This window comes from Nylanderia fulva, unplaced genomic scaffold, assembly GCF_048542155.1.
Source record: "Nylanderia fulva isolate GAGA-0341 unplaced genomic scaffold, ASM4854215v1 Scaffold14, whole genome shotgun sequence".
In the NCBI taxonomy this organism is placed as follows: Eukaryota; Metazoa; Arthropoda; class Insecta; order Hymenoptera; family Formicidae; genus Nylanderia; species Nylanderia fulva.
The window spans coordinates 2,078,623-2,102,203 of NW_028189622.1; the positions used below are offsets into that span (position 1 = coordinate 2,078,623).

Here is a 23,581-nt window from a genome sequence, read left to right on the forward strand (position 1 = left end):
TAAACGATCGTAATCAACCGGGGCCAAGCTTCGTCAGTGTATCAGGCACTTTAGGGTGTTCGGGAATTACGGAGAGAAATATATTAGCTAATATAATATAAGTACTTTATGTTCCATTTGACAGGAGACACTCAGTCCGACAGGATTTGCAGCCGTTTTGCGGCCCGATAAGCTTATACGATACGAGCACGTTTATTGGCCGTATTCCTTTTATTGGCATGTTTCCTCTTAATTTTTCGTGACGACAATATTTTGAATACACCTCGCATATACAATCCTTATCGAGGACTTAGTATGTTTGTCGGCGAACTGCCGCGTAACTGTGCCACTTTCTCTCCTCTTTTCACATTGATCTTTCGAAGCACTCATTTGGTGCGAGAAATCATTTTATCCAAGCGTATAGAACTCATATTATTCCAATCTTTTTGGCGTTCAAAAAATGTCAAAAAATTGATTGAATATTTTTGAAATTAAACATCAATCTTTTTTTTCAATTTAAAAGAATACAAATAATATAAATCTTCATGACTGGAACATGTTTTAATTACATGTATCGTTATTAAAACACATTAATCGAATAAGATAAAGTATTTTTAATTTGATACTTGAATTTTTATTACAATAATTATGAAATTTATTTACAAAATTAATTTATCGGAAAAATTTATGTACTATACTTGGTGATGATGATATGAGATAATAATTTTAGTAGGAATATATTTATTTTTAACTTTATCCAAAGTGAAAATATAAAGAATGTTAATGCATAAAAAAGAGAGAGAGAGAAGTGCATTTTTTGAAGAGGAAAACATGTTTTTAGCTAATTTTGAAAGGTACATTATATACAATATATATAGGCATATTGCAAAGCCGCATCGCGAAGCGATTTTTTCTTCGTGTATGAGACGAGGCGAGACGAAAATTGATCGAATAAAGAAGTGTTAATTGCGTTATTATGAGCGGCCAGCTTATCGAGGGCTCGTCCGTCCACCGAAACGATCGCGATCTTATCGCGTCACGTCGCCCATTGTACGATTATTAAATACGATGATGCGGCTCTATTATTCAGGCATCTCTCGATGGCAATGATCGGTGAGAGAGCCGATCTCCCGATCTTCCCGTTCGCTCTCTTCCCTCCCGCGCGATCGAGTGCCACGAAAAGATCGACGAGACTTCCTGCACGGCTGCGCGGTGGGTCTCCCGATTTGATCCGCGATGATCTCTGTTTCGACAGAACTAACGACTTATATGATAATTGCGTATCTTTATTTAGAGCACATGAATATCAGGATTAATACGAACAAATTAGATTTTCGCCAATATAAAACTGGGAAAAATAATATTTAAACGTAAGTAAATGAAACAAAGTTTCTTTCTCTTTTCGTTTAATCGAGTATTTTATCTCCCATAATGTTAGCGTCATATTGGCGCGGTGACAAAAATTGATGGCGAGCGATACGCGGCAAGAAAGTCCATTATAAAGTCAAAACGTACCAGATTGTACCTTAAGCTTCCAACGATTTAAAGTGCAGATCTCGATCGAGGAGAGACCACCCATACAATCACGTGTGCGCTCTCGAGGTAAACGCGTTTCTTCGTGAATCTCGCTGGATGTCGATCGCGATCTACGATTCCTCGATCGGCGAACGAGCCTTCGGGCGTGCCCCGAGGGAATCGTGGGACTCGTTTCGATCTGTCGATCTCGGCAGATCGATTGTCGTGAGATTGTGAGAGAGGTACGGAGATTTTTACTTCAGAGATCTTTACATAGATTTCTACGTTGTGCCTTTTTTCTATTTCATGCAATTAGTAAGTGTTTTTTTTTTTCTAATAAGTTTTTAAAATGCAGTATATAAGATATGGGATAAGAGATAAGAAAATTGGAAAACATTTTTTCTTTTTTAACATAGTGTTTGACAAATAAAATTGATTGATACTAATTGTACTTCTATTAAAATTATTATTACGAAATAGACTACTATATAAATTCCTCAAACTTTGAATAAATTTTTGAAATATTTTATCTTTTATGGTTAATTAATTAATTTTTTAAAATTCAATTTTAAAGTATTAACTAATAATGATTTCACTCATCGCATTCGATTTAATGGTCAACTTTTAAATTGAATAATTATTTAATATACAGATATATGGTTCGTTAATGTTATAACAAAGTTTGTACTGTATACTTTAAACAACTATAGTATATTCTGTGTATTCTAATTTGTCTCTTAAATTATTTCGATCACAAAGCGCCTTTATATCATTGTGGCGCCTTCACGTTTATTAAACTTGTAAACGATGATCGCAGACGTAGAGATTATCTTTTACGCGTCCTTTAATTATTTATTTAAGAGCTCATAAGTCGCGGTAATCGATATCTTGATGTATACGTGGCTTCTATTAGTAGACCTCTATCTGAGGTTGCAGACACTCGTGAATTAATTTGCCTTCTCGTGTTTCTCTCGGGCCAATCTGTCTCTTGATCGGTTTAAATTACGTCAGTGTCTTTTCTCTTACAATCACAAGAGAGCTAATTTTATAAGTCAATTTTATTAATATTGAGTTTGTTGGAAATGATTTTTTATGCACTAGCATATACAACAAATTTATTGTCTGTTGTTATTATAATTGCACAAATTTTTAAAAATCAATACTTAACATTGTCTAATATAATTTATGATCGTAGAAAGTTTATGAAAATTATATTTGTATACCTTTAAATCCTAGGAGATTTTTTTCAACTTGCTTTATACTCGAATGTATAAAGATGTATTGAAATAACTTAGTGCAATTGATGCTTCAATTAAGATTCACATTTATGCAAAAGCATATGCGCGTGCAAGAAATACTTGCCTCTCGTGACGAATTAATATATACATGTTTTCATACCTCGACAAATGATCTCTCCTCTATTGCTTTTCTTCCTCGCTTGCGCGAAAAGAGCGGGATCGGGATTGGCGTTTTATTAATGCTTTGTTTATATGTCGCGATTAGAGCTAATCGATCCTGCGGCAAAATGAGACATAATATAGAGCCACGACGGGTTCATAAATACTCATTTGTATGGGGTAGGGTTCGCTTCGTGGATTTTCACCGCCGCCCAAGTCGCCTTCGTTACGCTTATACGGATCCAATATGTGAATTTGTGCACATAATCAACCGACTATTATTAGCTGCCGGCTATATTTATTGCGTCGGCTGTCTTTTCAAGTATGACTGTAACGTCGCGAAATTGTCTTAAAGCCAACAGGCCCGATGATAGGGCAATATCGGTGATAAGTAAGTAATTGCACCTTTTCAATAAAATGATTAGTTTACTTAAGCGATCGACTCGATCACGATAGAGATTATATTATGTAATATTTTAAATTGCGTGCAATTACTTAATCGCTATAACGGGACAACAAGTTTAACTAGTAGCGGTATACATTATTATACGATATTGATATTCTCTATAATTGGCTGATAATGCTGCTTCTCTCAGATGGTATCATGCTGTATGTGTGTATGATATCATATTTAATTTGCCACAATTTAATATAATAGAAGAAACAATTATAAATCATATGAGATTTATCTACTTTTGACATTCATTACTACATTTGCATTTTTATGAAATTCATTATAATCCAAAATATATGATGACTTTATTAATATGAAAATTGTGTAATCGACAATTTATTTTCGAATTATTATATAATTGACGATTGATTTATCAGCGTTGAAATATATACATATTATATTTTCGTCCAAAATATAAAAATAAAAATAAATTGTCGATTACACGATTTTTATATAATAAAGATAATTATATATCTGATATTTGATAAATAATTTCGCAATCATATGTAACGTTAGATGAAGCAATGCATAATTCCGGTGTGTTACATCGAAATTATAGATAATGCACCGATCTGCCGATGATTAGAAATTTCAGAACAGCACATACGGTAGCATAACGTTTCAAAGTGATTTCACGTTTAAGCTAAAATGTCAGAGATTAGAAACTCGCGGCTCCCCAAGAGGCAGTTGATTATCGCGTGTTGATCCGCGAATCGATTAAGGATCGTTACGTGCTTCATATTGCGCGGCTTGTGGATACATCGGTGGCGGATTAAACGCAGATTGGATCAATCTACGATTCGTTTCAGGCACAATACTTGACCCTTTCTCACGCTTCCACATCTTCGCCTAGTCAGGAAGTAATTGACGTTTCATCATTATTGCGGATTTATCATGTGAATGTTTGGGATTTTTCTGTAATAGATTCTCGGTGAGTTTGTATAGTTAAACGAGATTTATTCTCGTATAACAAATTTATCCATTTATCTTTATAATAATTTGTTTGCATATATAAATAGATTTTTATATAATATTATTAAAATCATAATTTTGTAAAAATGATGAATTCCTTTTAAATCGGTGTATTATAAAGATTCATAGAGCTTAAAAATATATAAAAAAAATTAATATTGTTATATTTTTAAATTTAATTAGTAAAGATCAATTAAATGTTTTGTTCGCTGTCATGTTGTCAAAAAGTTGCAATATTAATAGTTTGAAAATATCTTTGAGATATTAGATTACAATTTGATGCCAATTATATTACGAAATTCTTAGTTTCAACTTTGCGTTATAATCTGCAACTGTCTTATTAATTGATTTAATATTAAATATCGAGTATTAACGAAAACAACTTTCATGATGAATCAATATTATTGAAGAAATTAAAACGATGACATTTAAAATTTCGTTTGACGAAACAGCGTAATTAAGATCTTTATCATAAACACAACGATCGAATGCAGCGATGCTTATGATGACACTTTCTTTCGTGTGAAATCATCGCACAATATGCTGTGTAATGCAAAAGTCCATAATGCACTGACCACCTACGAAGTAAACAGTGGGAAATGTTCACCATTATTTCCCACCTTGTAAAAACCTATTTCTATAAGATTTTGACAAACGGAGATAAACAATTTTATGTGAATGAAAGTGAATTTGCCCCATCATTTCGGCACCCGAGTCGTTCTTCCATTTTTCTTAGTTTTCTTTTTGACTTTTGGGATTCTCCACATCTTGTGTACCTATATCTTTCTTTTCAGACACATTACAATTCCCTTTCGATATACCTGATCGTTTCGAAAGGCGCATAGATGCTATTTTTTAATTTTCTTTTCTTTCTTCAAACTCTCAATCTTTCTTTCTTCATCCGCCCTTTTTGCCCTTCTTGCGCTCTCTCTCTCTCTCTTTTTCTTTCTGTTTTTTCTCTCTTTCCGTCTCCCACTCTTTATTTTTTGGAGCAGCATTATCTCATAATCGACCGGATGATTCTGCCGTCCACTAGACTGGCATGGCCTGCTGAGCATACGTTTGAGTTCGTTAATGTTCGCCCATGAGAGTGGATCTAATGAATTTGATGACTCCTTTCTCCGTTGATCTTGCCTCCTCCCCAGCCAAGCATTCCTTTGAACGCCCTTCTCTTTCTCTTTGCCCGGAGCGTGTTTCTTCGGTGTCGATGTAACACACGGTGTCTTTATGATTCCAGCAATAAATCGAATTGCTCGAGATGAGTGTTTTTACGGATACAGACTCGAGGAATCGCGTTTTCAGGAACGATAACGACACTTGTCTACCACGCAAATTTCGGATTATATTCTCTTCTCCAAGTCACTGCAAATGTCAATAGAAAAAATTAATATTTTTATAAATAGATAAAATAATTTTCGGAGATGGTGATAGACGAAAAGAGATATATCTAAAGATTCATGAAAAAATATTTAATAGGCTTAGAGTTAGAGATGATTCATCAGCAACGAATTACTTATATCGATGTGTTTCACGCTTAAATTATTCGTCTAGATTAATATATCGATATAGATGTTCGCGCCTCTTAATATCATTGCACCGATCGTCTTTAGGTCCTTAGTGGAAAACAGATATTACATCTAAGACGTATAGAGCCTCGCTGAAATAAGCTTGTGGTAAGTGACGGCCACCGTGGCAATTGGAGGGAGAGGAGGGCCCCGTAATTAACAATCCATTTTGTATTCGGCTCACCTGATCGCGTCGTGTGCGGTCCGTGACGTCATAATTCGGGGCCCCTTCGAGGCGTACCGCCCCCTTAATGCGGGCCCCGACACCTCTCGGCTCCACGATCCAGCACGCACTCTCTTCCTTCTCTCTTCTGTCTTATTCTCTTTCGCCTCTACGAATATAAGTATAAGCGAGAGAAGAGGAACCGCAGAGAAAGAGAGAGAGAGAGAGAGAGATTAACGGGTGAGAGAAGAGGAGAGCGAGAGCGAGAAAGATATAAAGAGAACTCCTCTCTCGCATCTCTTCGCCCTCGCGCGATGTGTATGTGTGCCTGAAGATGCCTGGATAGTATATACACCTCGAAGGCGGTCAAGGGGGATATAATAGCTCGGCCGGACTTCACACGATGCCGACTGGTACACCGGCCGGGAGGATGATACAGAACCTGGTGGTGCCGCGCGAGGGAGAGAGATGAAACGAGAGTGGACCTCCGAGAGAGGTTCTGAAGTCGCGGAAGGAGCTACCATCACCTCCAATCTTCAAGATCCTCGCAGATCGTTTGATCTTCCGGAAGATGTCGCGTGATTGTATTTTGCTTTTTCACCGACTAGTTGATCTCCAGCATTTTTTTTTTTTTTTTTTTTTTTGTTTTTACTATGGAGGACTACCCGGACATAATATCGCGATATATAAAAGATTTGTTTAATTGAAGACGCGTGCTACGAGAAAGCGAGACGAATTATAATAGTTTTCGGACAATGGGGTCGTATTCTATTTCTGATATTACTGTTGGAAATATATATATCGGGATCGTGTGCGTGTCGCGAATCGAAACAAAAGGGAAGAGAAAGAAAAGAACTTCGAAAAGAGGCAGATTAGGCTGCTCGGAGGTGTCAGGGTGAAGAGGAGGGAGTGGAACTCGTGCAGAAGAGTCGAAGGGTGGGCCCCGTTACCCAGCTTTGTACGAGGGGCCCCTTGCCGCTGTCAGCCCGCGGGGGCCTTATTTCAAGACCGTACCGAATCAGGCACGACAATCGCCCTAATATCCACACGAATGCCGTGCCGGAGGCCCCCACAGTGCAACGGGGCCTCGCCGATGAGGGAGGCAGTCCTCGCGATGAGTAAGAGATCTTTCTCCGTTCTCTTTCTTCTCTTCCTCGCTCTCGTCTTCCTGCTGTTTGTTGTTTTTTTAGCTTTAATCTCGCGTGTCTCATCGAAACTTCGCTGGGTTTTGACTGTCTCTTGTGAAACTAATGCGCTTCCATTTCAAAACAAATCGTAGACGTTTGCAACACCAACGAAACGTTTTCGATCCCAATTCTTCGGGTTTTTGCGTTTAAGTATAAACCGCATTCGCGTGTTTTCAATAATCCTTCGAGTCACGCAATTGTTCGTTTCTTTATTAAAATAACTACAATACTTTTAATATTTTCTTATTTTATCAACGATCTCAAATCTATTTATACTTCTTTAATATGTATCGAGTTTATATTTATTGTGGAATTGCAAATGACAGCATTGACAGCGACGGTGCTAAGTTCTTACATTAAAAATTGAAGTGACAAGCTAGTAGTGTTTTTTAATCTGTTTATACTTCTCTAATAAATATTGAGCTTATATTTATTGTGGAATTGCAAATGACAGCATTGACAGCGAACTTAAGAATTGACGCGACAAACTAGTAGCATTTTTTAATCTGTTTATACTTCTCTAATAAATATTGAGCTTATATTTATTGTGGAATTGCAAATGACAGCATTGACAGCGAACTTAAGAATTGACGCGACAAACTAGTAGTATTTTTTAATCTGTTTATACTTCTCTAATAAATATTGAGAAATTTATATTTATCGTGGAATTGCAAATGACAGCTTTGACAGCGAACTTAAGAATTGAAGTGACAAACTAGTAGTATTTTTTAAAATTTGTCATACAACTGAAGGTACAATGTTTTACGATGTTTTAACTTTGTGATCACTCGACATTATCGCAATTAATATCCAACATTACGTATCATTAATAATCTGGTATTATGTGAGAATCTCTCTGGGGCTTGTATAGGGGACCTATGTCAGGGGGCCCGCGGGATAAAAACACGTTGTTGCTGACGCAACTACGCTCGCATTGTCCGGGGATGCAGCGCGTCATTAGTGGAAGCTTCAACGCTACCATCGCGCGCTTTACGTCGGCATTCAGCGATTCGCCTCGTGGATTCGTTCGCGGCGAGTTCCGAACGAGTAGGTGGCTAGCCGGTCCTCTCGAGGGAAAAGAAAAAAAAGAGGTCGCTTAGAGAGGTTTAATGGGGACCCACGGGGTCCCCGTGGGGCTTGGTTTACCGAATGCGCCCGCCACAAAGCCCCCAGCAAGGGAATAAACGCAATCGTTACGCCGGCATTTGCCGGTGTTTGCGCCGGCATTTAATTGTTTGTCCTTTCCTTTCAGACCGCGTTTTTTCCTTCTCTATTTTCTGTGCGAACATCTTCCTCTCTTGACTTTCTTTTTCTACGCGATGTAATCTCTGGATTAGTTTGTAACTGTCAAGTGGTCGGACGATGAAAGAATATTACATCGATTGTGTTATACTAACATTAAGACTACTTACATATACACGACATTATAAATTCATCTTTTCGAATTTTCAAATGAAGATTTAAATATTATAACTATGCAAGGGTCTTTATTTTCAGAACATTTGTTGGTTGACATCTAATTGCAAATATATGATAATCTATTATATAATCGATAATATAAGAAAAATACGTTTAAAAACTAATGCGCGAATAACAAAAAGTATTTATTAATTAAAATTTTAGATTTTCTTGTTTTTTTAATGGCCAAAAGAACACGTGTAATATGTATATAATACAATTTGTGTGAAAGAAACGCGATTATTTAATATTTATAGTTCAAATATATTTTATTTTAAATAAAAAAAATATGCCGAGAAAATAGTCCATTGAAATTATATATTTTTATGAAATACTATTTTATAATTTTTGCGTGGATAATTTGTGAATAAAAATAAAAATGTTTTTGCAGATTATTTAAATTTTAACTATATCGATAATAACTATATTTAAATATATCGATAGATTATCACTTATATTAAAATTGCTTTATAAATTACTTGAGATTATTCAAATTGGAGCATATTTATCAACATGTAGCATAACTTTACACATGACAAATAATCAATGCGTTACAAACATGACAGTTTATTTTCATCGTTACGTCTTTTCACCACCAAGTCGATACAGAGCTTCTTTTATATCTGTTCCGATGAAAGTGAGTCGTGCATCATTGCATAGTTGATAAACGAAAGAATTTCGAATCTAATTATCCCGGCTACGATTGTAAAAGAAACCCTTGGTCTTCCTGTCGAGATTTGTATACTGCGTGCGTATGCATTTACCCTCCCGAGATAGCTTATCTTCTTCCCATTGTCAGTTTCCAATCTGTCGTTGGAGAACCCACTTGTTTATTCGTATTTTCTTTGACTTTTCAATTTCCAATTCTTACATTTCTGCTACTTGGTCCGTTGTTTACATTAGTTACGTTATCAAATTCCTACACAGGAAATATTGGGATTTTAAAACAAAAAAATTATCTTGTCGTATCGCATTTTATTTTTTTTCTCACGAGATAGAATAGTTTAATCTTGATGTCAAATAGCTTGGAGATAGCTCTGCAACCTCCAATTGATTATCGAAGAGATAGGTCCGCACTTTTCTTTTGTATATAGAAACGTTTCTGAGTCGGTCTGATAAAAAGTGCATTTTTTGCATTTTTTTCTCACGTATATTTATTAATGTACTCATATATTAGAAAAAAACGATATAAACGTTAAAGTGAAAGTTAATTGTATATATATATATATATATATTTATTATTATTATTATTATTATTATTATTTAGTAAATTTTATACTCGATAAAAATTTCTTATGAAATTTCGACAATGCTGTTATTTAAATTTTGTTTACGAAAGTACATGTTCTCGGATATTTAATTGATCGAGGCTTCGTAGCCTTTTGCCACAATGAGCTCGATTTTCATAATTCAAAGATTTAAAATGCGCGAAATCCATAAACGTGGAATATTCAAAGGAATCGATGTAGCTGTTGCGAAGGAGGAAGGAAGGAGCGAGCATGGTGCCGCGGTACCGCGGCATAATAACAGAGCGCTGCACACAGGCCGAGCTAGCTGATGACTTCATTGAACTGGGCCCTCTTGGGCTTCGGGCCCAGGACCTCCCTGAAACCGCCTCAAATTATAACGCCGGCTCGGACCCAGGCCCGCTTTTGATGGGTCCGAGACACATCTTAAGCTTCTAGCGAGACACACAAACAGATTCGACCACGAAACCTCGATTAACAACACGCGAACGAGAAAGAAATTTCTATATTACGTATTAATCGATTGCTAATATATTAATCGACCTAAAACTTTCTTTGATTGTGCTCAACTCTGACATATCTATTGAGCAGATGACACTTTAAGAAGAAATTACTTACATAGTAAGAGAAGAATATTATTTTATATATTAAAAAAAAAACAGTGCGATGAATTAAATGTGACACTAATTAAATCTTAATTTAATTCAATCTTTAATACTAAAAAGCATATTAGTGAAAATTATCATATGTGTCACATGCTTAGTATCATATGTTTGTAAAAATTATACAAAAATATTAACTGCATAAAAACAGTAAATTTTTATATAAATATATAAAGATATCATTTTTTTTATTTAATTTAAAATATTTCAAAATAAAATCTTTAGAACACGATATTTTAAAACACGATAAAATGTAAAATAAATCACTATTATGAAGACAAAAGAGCTGTTTATTTTACACAAGTAATAAATAAAATAAATTGCTTACCCTGCAGGTGCTTTGTTGCCTCTTCGGTTCTGCTCTTCCTCTCATGTTCATTTTTTTTTGTTTGTAGCGTACACAATACTCACTCGTGACAATACTCGGTTAATTACAATCACTTGCACACTAGAATACGATAATTGCTTGACATTTTGTACAGCACTTCCGACGTTAATCGTATGCGGCCTGCGCGTTATTATATTATGAATAAATTGTCTATAAATCTAATTAAATCTCCTTAAAGTTCAACATATTATTTAACAATTAAAAAATTAATTATTTTTGAAAATATCGAAATAAAATTTATAATTGACATTTGCTTTCTTTTCTAACTTTAAATAGAAATATTTGTTCTCATTTATTACTATCAATCGGAGGATAATACGAAGATAATATACAGAGCGGCTCATATCGCTGTTTGCTCCTTCCAATCTTATCACGTGAATGGCGATAAAGCCAAATATAAATAATGAATACATTATATGTCGAAGGCCGAAAACTGTGTAAGTTTATTCGTTACCGCTGCAAAATATTTTACGCGATATGAAACAAATTCATATATGTGTACGAAGTGTAATATATTCTATTCTTATAATTTTTAAATTAATTATTTAAAAATTTTTTAATTAATTATTAATTAATTATATCTTTGATCTTTCGATCCACTGTGTTATTTCGCGATTTCAATTTGAAAGTGATAGGAAAATTATACATATTTAATATACAATATAAAGGCAAAAAGTTCAAAGAATAAACTCGACGATATTACACCGCCAGGAAAACTAGTTTTACGAGATTAGAGAGAATCACGCGATTGGAGATTGCCAAGATATAACTTTATTGATAAACAGCATATTAGACTAACAATCTTCTTTAATGTACGAAGATTGACAGAATAATAATAATAATACTTTTTTATTTTTTGCACATCTATCCTAGTCTTTTTCCTTATGTAAACAAGGACACACGTTGCTTTATTTCTTGCAATATTTTTTTAGTCTAATATAAGTTTCGTAAGTATTCACATCATAATGTAAATTTTATAAAGAAACAAAGTTACTCGTAAAGAATTATAAAATTTACAATAAAACGATAACTAGTAATTGTCACTCTATCGTATTCTAGTGATTAATGAGTGAATAACAGTAATTAACCGTGTTGTCGTAAATGAGTATTATGTGAGTGAAGGAGCAGCAAAGAACAAACAAGAGAAAAGAAAAAGGTCCGGGAAGGCATCAGACGACGGCGGGACACCTATACAAGGCGAATAAATTATAATTTATTTATTTTATATTTGTCACTTGTGTGTGCAATTAATTGCTCATTTATCTCTACGTGGTGATTTATTTTACATTATCGTGTAATATAATGTCACAAAAGAGATATATGATAAAGTAATCTATAGAAATATATATGTTGGAGATACATTATAATATTCTAAAGATTTTGTTTGAAAATTCTTGAAATATTTAAATAAAAAAAATATAATAATTAATACTTTAATACATTTATATAAATAATTTAATATTTTTCACGAAAGATTTGTATATAGTATTAAACATTGTTTGATCTCTATTACTTTTCTATAAATAAAAAAAATATAATAATTAATACTTTAATACATTTATATAAATAATTTAATATTTTTCACGAAAGATTTGTATATATAGTATTAAACATTGTTTGATCTCTATTACTTTTCTATAAATAAAAAAAATATAATAATTAATACTTTAATACATTTATATATTATAAATAATTTAATATTTTTCACGAAAGATTTGTATATATAGTATTAAACATTGTTCGATCTATTACTTTTCTATAAATAGACGATACATATTTTTATTCTTGATAAAGACAAAGAGACAGAGAGATTGAACGAATTGTCTCTCTCTGAAAAAAATTCCAGGTTCTGTGTCTATAAACTGATGATTTATTTACGACCGATATATCGGTCGGAATATATTATAAGAATCGAAAGCTCGACCACGTCAATAATGTCGCGTAAAAAAGGAACAGAAGGAATATATAGAGAGAGATTTAAATGGCAATGTCGACCATGGAACAAGTGGAGAACAGGCTGTGTACACGAAGTCACCTAACTCGGTCGGGTCAGTCGGCTTATCTTCCACTTCTTCGTTCCCTCCGATCCTTCATCACAGATCAGAACGTATCTGTATCTGCTTGTACACATATTACACACGGGAGATCTTATGGGGAATAGAAAGTAGGCACGCGACGTTCGCAGTTGCTCCATGCGTTTAGCTTATCTGAAATTTACGAGCCGAGCTGCCTCGTAATTATCATTGTAGAAACTCACGTCGGAGTAAAAGACGGAGATATGATACGAAAGTAGATTGCGGAGGGAAATAAAAAGAAATATAGAAACTACTTTGTAGCACGTATCTCGAGACCGTGAGCTATGTATTCTAATTGCTACGGCACGTTTACTCGGCCATCTGTTTACCCACTTCGATCGCGAAATGCGCCGAGCTATATAAACGTCTATTCGAGATCGCTCGAATCGGTTTGCATCTTGGTGAAGGAGCATGCTTATTACCCGTAGAAACGGCTTGCCGATTGGTATCTGCTGCGTATTCAACGTTGTTTCGCAACGGTTCGCTGCAATGGCCTTTGGTAATTAGGAAAAAAAATATTATTAGCGAATGAGATAGATAATAACTCTACGACGTCGCCAGAAAAGCGCATCGATCTTTAATAACATCTTGATTTCTATAATACCTGTCGTATATTTATTTCGAACTTATTACCATTATGTTTATAAGGCACCTTTTTTTAAAAGAATTTTTAAAAATTTATTGCTTGTCATATATTTGTAATAATTCTCAGTTTAAAAGAGATTCATATAATTAAAAAAAAAAGATTCCACTTGGAATTAATTATTTAAATTTCTGTAAGTTTTTAAAAATTTTGTAGATGAATCTAGCACCACATTGCGCGTTTTGCAGTCTCTTCCAAGCTTTGAAAAAATGTCTTTTCTAGAAGAAGAGACTCGTATGTTTTAACGCGAATCAATGACTGCGAAGATTTGAAAAGATTTGATATTGGAAGATAGATGATGGAGAGTGGAACGCCACAATAAAACAGCGAAACGTCACGATGCAGAAAAACAGACGGATTCGCTTCGTCCCACTATTTCTTTGTCGTGGGACCGATGACACGCCATTGATCTCAACCATAGCTCCTGGACCCACTGCTCGATCACAAAATCCAGCTCGACCGTCTGCGACGCGGCCTTGCGAAATTCGTGGCAAAAAAATGTCTGCCGATTTCTCCCTTCACCATCCCCTCTCTCTTACTCTTGCGACGTCGTTTAACTTATATTATTATAAGATTTCTTTTTTCAAAGAATTTTTTAAATTTCTTACTTACCTCCAATAATTTTTAATTCCAAAAAAATTCATATATGTGATTCCAAACGTTTCAAAAAAGATATTCAATTTAAAATCAATTTTTTTTTTAATAATATAAAGTTAATTTCGTCACGCGCCGAGATTGATACCAGACTGAAACCAAGTATTAAATTAATAAATAGTTATTTCAATACTGTCTAATAAATCTTTGAATTAAATTTCTCTTCTAAAACCCATTGAAATAAATAATTATTCGAATTCAATATTTTGTTTACTGCAGCAGCAATATATAAAAACGCAACGATCCTCTCGAGGATTCGAGGATCGCAATCACAAAATGAATTCCGCAGAGTCCAGATCATTAGTAGCGAGGAGCTAGGCGAAAACTCTTGCCATTCTCATGCGGTCAATTAGCCGAATTGATTACCAGACACCCGTGACTTCGGTCGTTATAACGATCCGTTCCTATTACTTGCCCCCGAATGCCTAGCGTGCCATCGGCCGAATCGGCATGCAGAACAGCGAGAGGATACAGCGAGAATCGGGACTGAAAAAAAAATCGGGCCATAGAACATTCTGCAGCTTTGTCGAGGCGCGCTCACACATCGCGCGTGTACATTAGTGTGTCTCGTCCATCCCGTTTTTTTTTTCTTTTCCACGTTTCTCTCTCTTTCTCTCCCCCTTTTTCTCGATATTCTCGTCATAATAAAAGATTCTGTTCCCTCCCTCTGTAACGCCGGTCCGCCTCTATCGTTTCGAGCAAGCAACGGCAGCGCGTTCGAGCAGGTTCTCAGGAATTCACGACTCATGCGGCGACCGGGTGTTCAGGTGAAACGGATAATGGCATTTAACGAATAGGAATTATTCCGCGTTGCACCGAGCGCGGTCCAAATTACCGGGTCGGCCTAACGCACAAATGACAACCCGATGACTATCGTGGATATTGTTCTAACAGCTTTCTCCGTGAGAAGATGACCCGCCTCTTTTTTTCTATTTATTATCCTAACTGGAATCGATCTCCGCTTTCATAGACTCTTCTATTCTTTCATATATACTGTTTTCATTTTTTTTTTAACTTATTGTATTCAACAAATCGAGTGAAGCTTCCAATTATTTCGATCGCTTTTTAAGCTAAATTGATAAATTTAATTTTAAAAGATACAATATTAAGAATTTCCTTTAAAGACATATTTTTGAATGCGTATTTCTGAACGAAAAAGAACACGTTATATTCTTCACAATTAATTGTTGATCGCCAGTGATGAAATTTTCACAAATAATAAGACGCAAATTTAATTCGACCAAAAACTGGTTATTCATTTATTGAAAATGAGTACACACTACGTTTCGACCCACATTGTGGTCCTTTTCAAGTGTTGTTCTTCTTCAGCAATTACATTAATTAAAAATAGAAACATGAAAGTTGTCCTGTCATATCGACAATCTGTTAGCTACTGTTTTTTTAATTAATGTAATTGCTGAAAAGGGGAACAACACTTGAAAAGGACCACAATGTGGGTCGAAACGTAGCGTGTACTTATTTTCAATAAACGAATAGCCAGTTTTCGGTCGAATTAAATTGCACGTTATATTCTGTTCCACGTACAGAGATATGAAAACAAATGGATTATTTCGCGGAAAGAAATGATGGACGTAATTAGCACGCACGGGGACTAAAGATAGCAACCGCGGAATTAATATATGCAAGTTCAAGCGCGTAAACGTTCGCGCAAAAGGGGGTGCAAGAAGGGCAGGAAGGGACGAATTGAGACGATAGAGAAAGAAAGAGAGAGAGAGAGAAGCGACTCTCCTCATCTCTGAAAACTGGTCTGGTGCAGTTGCGGTCTTAGGAACAGAGAAGAGTCGAAGGAGCTGCATTCCCCGGTAATTAGTCTCACCCATAAATTACTGGCTATTTCGCGTCTGTGTTGGTCACGAGTCGGTAACACCCGTTCCCACTTCCCGTCCCGCCACGTTCCAACTTCTCCCGCTGCTCTTCCTTCCTACGCTTCTGGCACTCTGGTGTTGGTCACTCAAAATTTCTGCCTGAAAATGACGTGTGCGAGAGTCGCAAGGACGCGTCGTGACATCTCAGAATTCGGGAACGTAAACTTGTGAAATCTTGATCGTTGCACCTTGTTGTCTTTTTTCACACCTATTTTATATGATGAATTATTATTATTATTTTTTTTTTTTCTACGGTAATTGATTTCTCTCTGTTGTACAAGAATTTGCATATAATTTTCTTAAAAAATTTCACGATCGTCCGTCGGAAACATGTCTTCTCTACGCGACATCGCGTATGAATAAAATATATCTAGATAGGAACAGATGGACTATTTAAGCGGCGGAAGGTTCTCTAAGTGCCGGGAGATCCGGTACTTTCTATGGGAACGAAACGGGCTCATCTTTGCCGTAGGTCCGCGGACCTGTTCTGGACCGAGCGGATCTCTCGGGGCGCCGAAGAAAGGGGCACAGGACCCCGCTGCTAAATGAGCTGTAATATGGACCCCCGCTGAATCTCTTCTCTTTCCACCGGCCCTTCTTGAACCATACACCGAAAGCATTTCTCCTCCCTTTCGTCGCCGCTTAAAACCACTCACGCTGTTTGGCCCGCCGGTTATGATATGACCACATGAGACGACTTCTTCTGCTGTCGACTCTTCCTGCAGTATTTTTGCTTCCCGATTCTTCTTCATTTTTTTTTTGTTTATTTTCTACCCTTTTTTATCGCCGCTATTATCGCTATCATCGGGATTCTATCAATGACCGCTTCATTCCTGAAATCGCGTGCTCGGAAAAAAAAGAAATACCACGAGGCAAGAAGAGAAAAAAGATTTGAAGCGAATTAGTATATACAGCATTAGCTTTCTTTAAGGAATCAATTCGTCGTATAAAAATGTTTCTGAAAAACCTTTGGTTATTGACACGTTAAAGAGGTAGAAAAAAGTAGATCAACGATAATAATATATAAGAGAAACGGCGTTTTTGTCATCGCGAGTGAACTAGCTCACAGCTCTCTTCTCCCGACTATTATTCCGGGAAGTAACGGCGAATGTGGTCGTGACACCGAGAACTATTTCTTGCAATGTTGTTCGGTCAATGAAGCAGTTGACCCACGGCTCGTCCAGTAATTAGGCCAATCATTCGATCGGCGTTGCAATCCGTAAGTCGATCGATGGACACGGATTACAAGGAACGATTAATTAATCATTTAATAACTCCGCCAAGTTTCTCAAGGTCGATCACGTTTCTCAGAGATCGCACAGATCATGATTACGAATGACGATTCGCGAGGTTAAAGTCGATGAGCTCTTAACGATTCTCAGCTCATCAGCTATGAGCGACCATTATTATTACGCGGACACAAAGTTGAACGCGTAGATCGCAAAGTACCGTCATGTATCATCCTATGACGTTAAACGTATACTCTCCGAAGCTATAATTATCTGCTGCGTTAATGACGGGCCGTTAAGGGCGCGAATATGTCGCTACCGAAATAGAACGACGTTAGGAGGCTCGCGCGCGTGTTGCATTATTGAACAGCGCGCGTCCGTCGTGGTAATAGAATTCGGAGCGGCCGATACTCCGAAACACGGTGAAGTGCTCGGGAACCGGTAAAGGCTGCGGCCGCGAACGCTCGCGGCTTTGTCGTGGCGGCGGAGATGAAAAGGATGTAGCGAGCCACACGCCGACAGCTTAAGCCCTCAATAGCCCTCTACGATGGTGCAGCGTGTACCGAAGCCATGATACGGCGGGAGAAGAGAGATGGTGGGAGCAGGTTCGAAAAGGTGGAAGAGAAAAAGGAGCGAGGATGAGATGCGAAGAAGGGACCGGCCGAGGCGACTCGAAGGGAACGAGGCATGAGACGGCTACCGAGCGGAGAGAGCTCGCCTTCACAAAGCAATGTTCGGAATGGGACTTACCGGGACCCCGTTATTAGCCCTTACTCGTTTCGTACTCTCGTATTGGTAAGGGCTGCGAGAGAGAGAGAGAGAGAGAGATCACGAGGATCTTCTCACACATATATACAAATCGCTCTCGTGTCTGTCATGCAAAGGTGGACGATGGCGCGGAAAATGTCAGTGTCATCGATACCTGCTTTTCTCCTGGCGCTTCCCGATCCGAGAACTCATCATCCGGTAAAAGAGTTCTCTTTGTCGTGCTGCTATTGGCAAAGGGAAGAGGGATAGGAGAGAGCGACACGTCGGCTGAGATTCGTTTGACAAGGCGCAGCGAACTCCTTATTATGGGAATGAGAGGATAAGAGGGTAGTAGGGGGATGAAAAAGGTATATTCGAGCGTAGAATTCAGATCTCTATGCATAATCTTTCGATGGAATCTTTTATTTTAGAAGCAGTAGAGCCGCAGACTCGCGGTTTATCCTTAGGATCTCATTTTTAAATTTGTTATTACGATAATACATCAATTATTTTTATAAATAATAATCAAAGTAATTTAGATATTAATTAAAATTAAAATTATAGATGTGTAAATTTTAAATATTGCAATTTTATAAAAAATACGAGCTAGAACATTTTAGTTTTACGTATATAAAAAATATATATATAATTATTATATATTTCAATATATACTAAGATATATTTTAGAATTAACTTGCAATTCGCATGAAAATGTTAATAATTTTTTATTTAATATTAATTGCATTTAAAAACTGTCGTGCATTTTTTAAAAGTGTCAATCTTTATGCTCAATACATTTTATCGTATTAAATAAAAAAAATTAATTATATACCTATACATATCATGCACATTGGATGATTGAAAAATATTTGGAAAAGTTGTATTCTTCGCGATCTGTTAATGATTCTTGATGATAATACTATCATTCATTTTTAGGAGTGTCAATCTTTATACTCGATACATTTTATCGTATTAAATAAAAAAATTAATTATATATTATACACATTGGATGATTGAAAAATATTTGGAAAAGTTGTATCCTTCGCGATCTGTTAATGATTCTTGATGATAATTGATGATAATACTATCATTCGTTTTTAGGAGTGTCAATCTTTATACTCGATACATTTTATCGTATTGAATAAAAAAATTAATTATATATCATACATCATTGGAAAAGTTGTATCCTTCGCGATCTGTTAATGATTCTTGATGATAATTGATGATCGTTTTTAGAAGTGTCAATCTTTATACTCGATACATTTTATCGTACTAAATAAAAAAATTAATTATATATCATACACATTGGATGATTGAAAAATATTTGGAAAAGTTGTATCCTTCGCGATCTGTTAATGATTCTTGATGATAATTGATGATAATACTATCATTCGTTTTTAGGAGTGTCAATCTTTATACTCGATACATTTTATCGTATTGAATAAAAAAATTAATTATATATCATACATCATTGGAAAAGTTGTATCCTTCGCGATCTGTTAATGATTCTTGATGATAATTGATGATCGTTTTTAGAAGTGTCAATCTTTATACTCGATACATTTTATCGTACTAAATAAAAAAAATTAATTATATATCATACACATTGGATGATTGAAAAATATTTGGAAAAGTTGTATCCTTCGCGATCTGTTAATGATTCTTGATGATAATTGATGATCGTTTTTAGGAGTGTCAATCTTTATACTCGATACATTTTATCGTACTAAATAAAAAAAATTAATTACATATCATACACATTGGATGATTGAAAAATATTTGGAAAAGTTGTATCCTTCGCGATCTGTTAATGATTCTTGATGATAATTGATGATCGTTTTTAGGAGTGTCAATCTTTATACTCGATACATTTTATCGTACTAAATAAAAAAAATTAATTACATATCATACACATTGGATGATTGAAAAATATTTGGAAAAGTTGTATCCTTCGCGATCTGTTAATGATTCTTGATGATAATTGATGATCGTTTTTAGGAGTGTCAATCTTTATACTCGATACATTTTATCGTACTAAATAAAAAAAATTAATTACATATCATACACATTGGATGATTGAAAAATATTTGGAAAAGTTGTATCCTTCGCGATCTGTTAATGATTCTTGATGATAATTGATGATCGTTTTTAGGAGTGTCAATCTTTATACTCGATACATTTTATCGTACTAAATAAAAAAAATTAATTATATATCATACACATTGGATGATTGAAAAATATTTGGAAAAGTTGTATCCTTCGCGATCTGTTAATGATTCTTGATGATAATACTATGATTCGTCGTCTAGCGTTGATCACCTTGACATTGCGCGTTCGGAAAGATCGAGGCATGCTCGTGCCTCCCTCCGTGGGATCCTAGGCTTCGGAGCAGAGAGGAGCCCACGCAAGCGGGCTCCTCGTGCCCAGCGGGTTCCGTAGACGAGTTAAAAGAGGAAAAGAGGGGCTCGGTTGCGTCTCGTTGCCGCCGAGCGGCGCTCACCTGCCTGCCTAAGTCCGCAACAGTCTCATACAGTTCGCTCCGGCCAGGAGCCTCGCCGGCGATCGCAGACAACCAACATCTCTCGTTGTCTCTCTCCCCTACCATCTCGATTTTTCCACCTCCGCCTAGGCTCCCTCACAGGTTTTCCACCCTTCTTTCCCCGCTCTCACCTTCTCGCCTCTCCGTAATTTCCGTTCTTGTGTCAGCTTCCCTCTACGTTCTCGTTCCCGCCTACAATTTTCCGCGCACGAAATTTTGCGAAATCCACTTCCACGCGATCGATCTGCTCGTATGCGAGACTGACAAATCTTGAAAACGTCTTCTCTCAAGGGGATGATCTCTTCTCCGAAGATCGCGTCTCTTCGAAAGACGACGAGATCGAGGATGCACCCGTCGCCGGCTTCGGTGGCGGTGGTCTCGCGGTGGTGATGGTTGTTATGGTGGTGGTGGTGGTGATGCTGGTGCATGGTGAAGAAGAAAAGGAAGAAGAAGAGGAAGAAGAAGAAAACGGCATATGTTGGTGGGGGCAGCTCTTCTCTCTGCTCCTCAGAACTTCGTTGGTGGGGGTAAGGCAACACTCAAAGATCGTGGTGACGTAGTTCTGGCAGGAACGCGACGCGTTTTTGTCCACGTAGCAAGAAAAGAGAACTTTCCTACGCCTCGTCTGTGCCTTACGTAGCTGGTACTTTTGAGAGAAGGAGAGACGGACAGAAGGAGCAAGACACGGAAGTAGAGAAAGCGAGGAGAAGGAAGAGGACGTCAACTACTTCGACAGACAGAGAGAAGAGGGAAGAGGGAGCTAGGGAGAGAAAGAGAGAGAGAGAGAGAGAGAGGGTGATTGGGGTGGGGGAAAAAAGAAGAGGCAGATGATTCAAAGGACCGGAAATCAGTGGTCCTCTCTCTTCCGGATCTTTCTTGAATTGCGAGTCCCTTTTTCGCAATCTTGAAGACGTTTCCTACAACGAATTTTGCATCATCTTCAAACACTCTCAGTGCGATATGATCATGAGGATCAAGCACACATCATCGTGGCTGCAAGACATCTCGAGAAACGCAATATCGAGAATAATTCGTTCGATAAGAACGTGAAGATCGAGAAGAATTTTGCGCGCGACAAGTGAATCTTCGGCAAAAAATGTGATCATCCTTTAACACTTCTGTTGACATTGGTTCTAAAAAAAAATCTAGTCTATCACAAAACTGCGAAAACATCGGAAAATTGATTCGAAGGATTTCAAGATATTCTACGAACGAATTATCACATCGCGATGTTAAGTTTTGTTAGATGAATCGATCAAGGAGTCGCGTGGTAGAAGGGAGATATTTTTAGTAGTTAGTTCGCTAATATTTCATCACGAAGGTGTATTCTACATCTAACGGAGGACATATACTTGGTGAATTCACATCCTATCGATTTCGTACTGGACCCGGTAAATTCACGAGCGTTGCTATTACGTTTAATTTTGTTTCGCGTACGATTTCGTTTTGCGCTTTTCGTCTATAATTCGTTCTATAATTAGCGAGCAGAACGGACAAAGGAAACATAATCGGTGATCTTCGGAAGTGTGTCACCAGGTGCGAAGGGGATGGAGATGCGTTTCGTTCTCGTGGCGATCTGCCTCCTTCTAGTCACCCCCATCACCGGTTCTTTCTGGTGAGTCACTCATCTCATTTTGCGACACATTTTCCTTTTTTTTTTTTATTTCAATTGCTATATACATTCTCGTAAGATTATATATTTACGTTCGATTTACGGCTATTTTTATTTTCATTTTTATTTTTTTTTTTTGTTAAATAGGAATGTGATTTATACTACTTGATTTCGTTCTTTATTTTGCGCACTTTTTCCTTGTTGATACTCTGATTTTGAATTTTATTTGCCTAATCGAAGATTGCAAGTAGGCACGACATGAGATAAAAGGGAACAGATATATAACAATACGTGTCCTTGCGTGCGAAACAAGAATTTATATTACTCTCGCGAACAAAAGAATTTTTTTCGTACATATACCTTTGGATTTTATGGGTCTAACGCAGCAGTAAATGAAAACGTTTCTCACTATTTTCAACCTGATTATCTTAACTCTCGGTCAGGACGGTTGCCTCCACGATAGGAATAACAAGCGTTCTCACTTCCCTCGAAGTTCTTCGTCGAAGTCTCTCAAAAGTGAGATAAAGAGTGACACGTAACAGCCCGGGCATGTCCTTAGCGCCGTAACACGTGACGGCCATAAAAACGAGGGTTAAAACAAACATAAGTTATATGTATCTGGTATCTCTGGTAGCTCGCGTTGTTTGCGCTAGGTAAGAAAAAAAGGGAAATATATAATTCCTTTTAAGAAAGAAAAAAAGTCCATTTAAGATTCGTGTCCAACCTGGTGAATAATAAATACGAGCGATTCCGATAACGTCACGGCTTTATTTTCGTCACAATTTTCTCCTTCTTTTTTCGAAAACGTTGTTTTCAACTAATTGCTATATTTTCGCTCGAGTATCTTTTGTATCTTAAATCTTGCACAAACACTGCGGTGAATTACACGAATTATACGGGATTTGTTGCATTAACGCCAATACTTGGCGAACACGAAGAACTGTAACGAGTGCGCTCCAGTTTCGAGGTGCGTCATCTGGGTTATCAATTACATCGCACGTTACGCTTACATATAAGAGATGAGTAATAGCGCTATAAATCCTCCTTTGGTAGTTATCCATGCTCTTATAAGCAGACTGTGTCTCGAGATTTATGGCTTTATTTCGCGTTACCGTAAGTCCGCTTATTATTGACGGCGCGCAAAATGCTTTTCTAAATATCTCTCTTTATTTCGGAGCATGCGTGATTCCTAAAATGAATTCTTACCTA

General features: G+C 36.6%; 1 protein-coding gene across 2 annotated transcripts in view; it reads left to right on the top strand.

Moving 5' to 3' along the window:
• The window catches only part of LOC114929274 (Wnt oncogene analog 6), a 56,141-nt gene that overhangs the window by 1,130 nt on the left and 31,430 nt on the right, over window positions 1-23,581 (top strand). The window contains exon 1 of one of the 2 annotated variants that reach the window (XM_029300761.2): window positions 20,734-22,375. The exons of the other annotated variant lie outside the window; for it this stretch is intronic. Within the exon in view, the coding sequence (XP_029156594.1) occupies window positions 22,308-22,375 (68 nt within the window). The 5' untranslated portion in view covers window positions 20,734-22,307. Of the gene's footprint in view, window positions 1-20,733; window positions 22,376-23,581 lie in introns of those variants that run through there. 2 annotated transcript variants of the gene reach the window in all.